The sequence below is a fragment of the Seriola dumerili genome, unplaced genomic scaffold (assembly GCF_002260705.1).
Source record: "Seriola dumerili isolate Sdu_G_001 unplaced genomic scaffold, Sdu_1.0 BDQW01000317.1, whole genome shotgun sequence".
NCBI lineage: Eukaryota > Metazoa > Chordata > Actinopteri > Carangiformes > Carangidae > Seriola > Seriola dumerili.
This window is the reverse complement of record NW_019174572.1, coordinates 79229-86728: the sequence shown is the minus strand read 5'-3', so window position 1 is coordinate 86728 and position 7500 is coordinate 79229. Positions and strand designations below refer to the sequence as shown.

General features: G+C 42.6%; 1 protein-coding gene across 1 annotated transcript in view; it reads right to left on the bottom strand.

Moving 5' to 3' along the window:
- Positions 1 to 726: 726 nt before the first annotated feature.
- corin (corin, serine peptidase) overlaps positions 727 to 7500 on the bottom strand; it is a 22985-nt gene continuing 16211 nt past the window's right edge. Inside the window, exons 17-24 of the mRNA XM_022759012.1 lie at positions 6994 to 7117; positions 6070 to 6195; positions 5864 to 5913; positions 4880 to 5066; positions 4642 to 4804; positions 4460 to 4568; positions 4216 to 4349; positions 727 to 3912 (exon numbers count right to left, since the gene is read on the bottom strand). Coding sequence (XP_022614733.1) covers positions 3730 to 3912; positions 4216 to 4349; positions 4460 to 4568; positions 4642 to 4804; positions 4880 to 5066; positions 5864 to 5913; positions 6070 to 6195; positions 6994 to 7117 — 1076 coding nt within the window. The 3' untranslated portion in view covers positions 727 to 3729. The remainder of the gene's footprint in view (positions 3913 to 4215; positions 4350 to 4459; positions 4569 to 4641; positions 4805 to 4879; positions 5067 to 5863; positions 5914 to 6069; positions 6196 to 6993; positions 7118 to 7500) is intronic.

The window sequence follows — 7500 nt, the reverse complement described above, 5'->3', positions numbered from 1 at the left end:
GTTGAGGACTGGTTTGAGTATTAAATAAACAATCTTCTATATGACAAATATTTCTCTACACATTTTGTAAACGTCACGTTATCTTAACTTCAACTATCAGGACGTCTCGATGGACAATGTATTAACCAACATTAACGCTGCGCATTACACTAACGCAGATCACTTAAACTGGGTCACATGTGCAGAAACACAAAACGTCGTTAGATTAACGTCCATTAAATTCACCTTTTTATTGGGCTTTGACTGAACACCTCCACGGGCTAACCCACGTGAAACAGGTTATCAGCTAACGCTAGCACTAGCTGTTCAGTCGGAACCAGTGGATATCACTGCAGCTCCAGGACATGTTTAGCCTAGCTTAGCATAAACACCTGCAGCAGAGGGAAACTGTTAGCCTGCCTCCATCCGAACACCTTTCAAAGGTGTAAAAAATATATATATAAAGACACATTAAAGGAACTATTAGGTTTTCTATAGCTACATAGCTAACATTAGCATTAACAGCGGTTTACTCCTTAAATTTTCTGGTTCTTGGCAACAATAAACTTTATATAATTAATATTAATATTGTTTATTTGGTGAAATAAATGGACAACAGTCACACAGCACCTGTTGACTACCTGTCTCCCTCCGACAGACGACAGTGTGACGCAGGTGATGAGGAATAAATCAGGTGACACTTTGTGACAGTGTGAAAACACGTGGAGCTGAATATCTCTTTATTCTTATATGTGCAGCAGAGGAAGTGGAAACAGACTGACAATGACAGGTCTGCACACAGACTGTGAGTCACACACACACACACACACACACACACACACACACACACAGAGACAGGAGTGTGTGTATAGTTTTATTGGTGCGATACAAGGTGATACAAACCAAATATTCACTGTTTACAGAAACATTAGAGGCTACAGTCTGTTCATAAAGCATTTAAATCCATATCAAACAACAACACTCTTCATCATCATCATCATCATCATCATCATCATCATGGTAATTAAGTTGAAACAGCTAAATCAGGAAGTGACATCAGAAACACACGCACGAGCCAAATCACATACAAACACACAGTCTGTACATGTGACTGTATGTTCACACACACACATACACACACGAACACATACACACCAACAGCCGTGTGTAAGAAGCATGACATACAAAAAGCTGTAGAAAAATACTCTTAAAAAACCAAACACACAAAACAGCGACGACGACCTGGAATGTTCTGGATGTCATTGGACTGTAGCATGGACGACACACCGGCAACACGCTGGGCAACCCTGCCGCTGTCAGGCTCTCTGACTCCGCCCCTTTAAGTGAAGGCTGATATTAAAATGTGATTATTTATCCCGTTAAGCTCTCTGTATTTCTAAATGAATTCTGACGCACACAGGCGACAGGAAGCAAAACAAAGATTCAGAAAAACGTCTTTTGTGGCCACAAATTATGAAGTGGCACTAAATTTAACATTATCACTAATTTATTTATTAATTGCTTGTTTTTTTTACTTTTATTGGTTTCTAATAGCTTTAATTTACACACCTTTTTTACTAATCGGTCTTAATTATTTTATTTTCTTAATGGTTTTTAATTCATACGCATCGTTTATGTGTTTGTTTTAATTAGTCTAATGTTTTATCTTCACACTCAGTTATTGGTGCTTTGCTCAGCTGGAATGAAATGTGCTGTAGAAATAAAGTTTTGCTTTCTAATTAATTTAAATCAGCGTGAACTAATAAACTATGTTCACATATTAACGTATTTAAAACAGTTAAGACACAGAGATATTTGGATCTATTTCAGATTTTGTCCTTGAAACAACTTTGTATTGAAATCCCATAAAGGTTTGTTAAATGCTGTTAACAGTTGTTTAATGTCACAGTCTGTCACCATGACGGCAGACTTCAGTAGTTCATGGAGAAACGAACATGAGTGCGAATGCATTATCTTAAAAATACAATTGAATTGAATTTTCTTTAAGTTTGACTAAAAGAAAATGAGAAGAACACTGAGGAAGATAATTTACTTCATTCACATCAAACCAGAGAAACTTTAGCAGTTAGCTGTGGAACTGATTTTTTTAGCTACTTCTCTGGATTAGCTGAGCCTGCTAATTAAGCTAACTGTTAAAACTGCTACACAAGTGGAACAAACTGGTTCATAGACACGTAGCTAAAGTTAATGTAGCTTTCTACTGGCACCTGCGAACATTATTAAAATACACTGATTAATGTCAGTACACTACATTTGTGCTTCATATTCTAGCTTGCGCTAATTTGGCAGTTAATCGTTTGTGTTAGCGAGTCTGCTAGCTAACGTAAGCAATAGCTAGGTAGCTATCTAAACCAGCTTCTTTTAAATCTAAATGAACAGCTAAAGCTAATTTTCTCACTGCTAACATCATGAATCAACACTCATCCATTCTCTGCATTAGCATTATGCTACAGTTAAGCTAACCTCTTTTTAATTTTGATTCATTTTCTTTTTCTGTGCTTTATTTTGACTTTTAAATTTATGATAAATAGTGACAATAATACTTTAACGCACCTTGTTTGTCATTTATAATCAGCAAATGTGTAATTAACCATTTAAGTGAGAGAGGACATTTGAGTTTTAATTAAATCTTTGGTTAGTATTTGTTCTTTGAAACATATCTATGTTATTACAGCTGTTTTACTTTTTGTTCATTATAGTTTTACACATCAGCCTCCATTTCCACAGCAGGAGTTAGAGTGAGCAAATACATTAACATGTCAAGCTGCATTAAAATCTGTTAGAAACCATTTATCAACTGGTTATAAACTGGTTATAAACTGGTTATAGATGTTAATATGGGGTTAAATTTATGATCGAGCTCCTGAAGCCCTGAGAGAAGAGATCTTTTAAATATATTTCAAAATAAGACGTAACAGCACAAGATAAAAGACGTTCTGTGAGAATTAAACTGTAAATCCAAAATGGCCGGCTGCTGAGAAAGAAAAACAGAGTTGCCGTCAAACGTCGCCGGTGTGTGTGGAAGCAAAAAAACCCAAAAACATCTGTCCATCACTCTTTGTTTCACACTCACGCACGTACAGTACGACATTGTACAGGTAACACGTTGTTTTTTTTACTGCTAGGTTTAAGTACAGGCACTATAGAGTGAAGCATTGTGGGATGTTGAGTGCTCAGCTGCTCTGTTTTAGCTAGCAGCTTCTTCAGCGCTGAACGCCTGAACTTTGTGACAAAGTTTTAACGATGATTCAAAGTTTGAACTCTTAGGAGAGAGTTAACGCAACAATAAACTGACTTCCTGTTTATAATTAGATTAATTAAATGAACGGTTTTGTTAAAGTGAAAATGATCAGACAGTTTTTCCTCCGAGTTTCTGCCACTAAACTACAAATAAACAAATAATAACTCCAATTAACGACGTGTTTCTGAGCCACAAACTCGACACTGACGAGGAACAGAAATCACAGAAATAATAACTCGGTGTTTAATAACTGAAGTTAAATCGTATGAATGTGACGTCTACTGGTTAACAACAACAGCTCTACCGGCTAACTAGTTAGCATCTGTAATACGAGTTTATACCACCGCTTAGTTAGCAGTTAGCATCTGAAGGCTATCAGTATAGATATAGGCACAGGTAGAGGAACTGATGGTGTGTGTGACTAACGATGACATATTTCCTCCTGGAATGAAACGGCGTGTGTGTGTGTGTGTGTGTGTGTGTGTGTGTTAGTCGCTCAGGTATGTGTGGATGTAGATCTGTTGTTGGATCCAGGGGGTGAAGTGCGTCACGTTGCTGTAAACTCCAGGTCCGAGAACTTTACTGAAGCACACGCTGCCCCACGACGTCAGGCCGAACAATGTCCAGCGACCGCCGTCCTCCTCACACACCAACGGACCGCCGCTATCGCCCTGAACACACACACGCACACACACACACACGCGCGCACGCACACAGACACGCGCGCACGCACACACACGCGCACACACACACACACACACACACACACACACACACACACCAGTAAGAATCATAATTCAGTTGTACAAGTTTTGCTGCAAAGCTTTTTGTTGTTGTTGTTTTTTGTTAAAAAAAAAAGAACAAAACTCAACAGATTTACTTATAATAAATATTATATTAATATAAATTTGAGGCAGTTTTCCCTGACGGTCTGAAGCTGAATGAACCCGACCAGATGTTGGTGCAGATGTTACCATGCAGGAGTCAACGGTTCCAGCGTCATAACCGGCGCAAAGCATCCTGGGAGTGATGGTCTTCATGTCGAAGTACGACTGACACTGAGACAGAGAGATGATCCGAACCTCCCCCTCCTGCAGCTTGAAGGGCACTGCACACACACACACACACACACACACACACACACACACACACACACTCTGTTACTGTTACAGCTGTTGAGAAGCGATGGTCCTCACAAGTGTAGGAAGACAGACTCACTCCTGTTGCCCATGTGACCCCAGCCTGTGATGTAACAGTAGGAGTCAGGTGACGGCAGCTGGTCGAGCTGCGGCAGACACACGGGCCGGACGAACGCCGTCTCTTCCACCTGTAACAACACGTCTCATCAATACTGTCCGATCACTGCTGATAATCAATACTCAGTATCGGTGCCGTCTGACCTCGGAGTCCAGCTGCACCACGCTGATGTCGTAGTCGACCACCGCCCGGTTGTAGCGCGGGTGTACGATGATGGAGCGCAGCCCGCGGCTCTGGCTGTGAACACCTGGGTGGTCCAGGTTGTTCAGACCCAGCACCACCCTCCACAGCTCGGCGCTCTCTCTCCTGAGCGGGAACATTACACATCAGTCCTTACCGCCCTCAGGCCACGCCCCCTCCCCTCCATCTCCCCCGTCTCACCCCTCAAAGCAGTGTGCGACGGTCAGAGCCCACCGCCGGGCGATCAGGACGCAGCCGCACACGTGTCCGCTCTGCCCGCTCTGCAGCGAGCACTGCCACGGCCACGCCCCCCGCCGGGACACACGCCCTCCCAGAATCCTCTTCTTCCTGTGGGGGTAGACGCCCACCGCCGGGCGGAGACCACACTCTGACAGAGAGAGAGGGGAGGAGTCTCAGTCTGCTGCTATATGTAGATAATCAATCATTCACAGATCAATAACAGACACTGTGTCTCCAGCTGTGTTGACGCTGTGTGTGTGTGTGTTGGTGTGTGTGTGTGTGTGTGTGTGTTGATGTGTGTGTGTGTTGATGTGTGTGTGTGTGTGTGTGTCATTATCATCAGTCATGTATCTATAAATGATTTTAAACATATACTTTTATCCTACAGTTTCTATAGAAACCACAATAATAACATATTTTATAATAATTTTGTGAACATACAACACAAACTTTACTTTAACCTCCTGATTTCCTCCTGATCAATAATAATCAGTACACAAACATTACTGATTGGTTTATAACCCAATATAATGGAGTTGTAATCTGCGTAAATGTTGAGACACTGAGCCTTAAAACCAGCCGTCAGGACTTCTGGAACTTTGTGATGTCACAACAAAGCAGTCACCAAGCCCCGCCCACCTGGACCCACCATCCAAACCTTGCAGGATTTGGTTTCTCTGAGTGTTTTTACCTGAAATCTGATATATTTTTATTGGATCACTCAGAAAACATTCAGCCAATCAGAAGAGAGGCTCAGAGCCTCCTCTCTTCTGATTGGCTCACTGACCTGTTGTTACTAGAGCTCCAGAGAGAAGCCTGAGAGAGGAGATGTAAAACTACACTGAAATGGTTTTTATATCTTCTGATGGATCAACACTTCAAATAAAACACAGAAGAAGAAGAAACATGGAGCTTTAAATTCTGACATGAAGAAGAAAGATTTACCTTCTCTGGTGCACAGCACTGACACTCTGCTCCTGGAATGACACGCATGACTGTAGAGAGAGAGACTGTTTAATACTCATGATCCAGCTAACGTGGCTAACGTGGCTAACGTAGCTAACGTGGCTAACATAGCTAACGTAGCTAACGTAGCCTCCACATGTCTCAGCTGTCGTGTGTATTCATGTGGTTCTAACAGCTTCTGTTACCTTCTCTTCTCCAGTCGGGCCTGTAGAGCAGAACCGTTCCTCAGGTTCCACTCAGGGTGGACGTGTAACCAACGGCGACGGCCTGGGACTCCAGGCTGGTCGGGTACCATGGAAACAGAGGGAACCCTGCAGAGAGACACACACAGTGTATTTAATCTGTCATACTGTTAGAGTGTGTGAGTGTGTGAGTTTGTGTGTGAGTGTGTGTGTGTGTGTGTGAGAGTGTGTGTGTGAGAGTGTGTGTGTGTGAGTGTGTGTGTGAGAGTGTGTGTGTGTGAGTGTGTGTGTGAGAGTGTGTGTGTGTGAGTGTGTGTGTGAGAGTGTGTGTGTGTGAGTGTGTGTGTGAGAGTGTGTGTGTGTGAGTGTGTGTGTGAGAGTGTGTGTGTGTGAGTGTGTGTGTGAGAGTGTGTGTGTGTGAGTGTGTGTGTGAGAGTGTGTGTGTGTGAGTGTGTGTGTGAGAGTGTGTGTGTGTGAGTGTGTGTGTGAGAGTGTGTGTGTGTGAGTGTGTGTGTGAGAGTGTGTGTGTGTGAGTGTGTGTGTGAGAGTGTGTGTGTGTGAGTGTGTGTGTGAGAGTGTGTGTGTGTGAGTGTGTGTGTGAGAGTGTGTGTGTGTGAGTGTGTGTGTGAGAGTGTGTGTGTGTGAGTGTGTGTGTGAGAGTGTGTGTGTGTGAGTGTGTGTGTGAGAGTGTGTGTGTGTGAGTGTGTGTGTGAGAGTGTGTGTGTGTGAGTGTGTGTGTGAGAGTGTGTGTGTGTGAGTGTGTGTGTGAGAGTGTGTGTGTGTGAGTGTGTGTGTGAGAGTGTGTGTGTGTGAGTGTGTGTGTGAGAGTGTGTGTGTGTGAGTGTGTGTGTGAGAGTGTGTGTGTGTGAGTGTGTGTGTGAGAGTGTGTGTGTGTGTGTGTCTGTGTGTGTGTGTTACTAACCTTACCCTAGCCCCAGCTGGTTGCAGGTCAGTTTGCTCAGCTCGTGGTTCCACTCGTCTGCACAGACCTGATACTCTGCTGCCGTCCTGAACACCGTCAATACAGAACCTGATCGATCAGACAGAGACACTGCAGAGACAACAGATCAATACACAACCTGATCAATAACACTGATCAATAACTCTACCAATTAATTTCTGAATGAATTGATTAAATGTTTATATATATATAATATGTAACACACAGTCTGAGGTGATGTATTCACACAGCTTCATCAATACAGCATATAAAATCAATCAATTAATCCACTGATCGTTTATAACTTTATAATGAAATGTTTCCTCAAAGAACAAAATTAAAATGTCTGTGTGTGTGTGTGTGTGTGTTTCTGTGTGTGTGTGTGTTTCTGTGTGTGTGTGTGTGTGTTTCTCAGTGCGTGTGTGTGTGTGTGTGTGTGTGTTTCTCTGTGTGTGTGTGTGTGTGTTTCTCTGTGCGTGTGTGTGTGTGTGTGT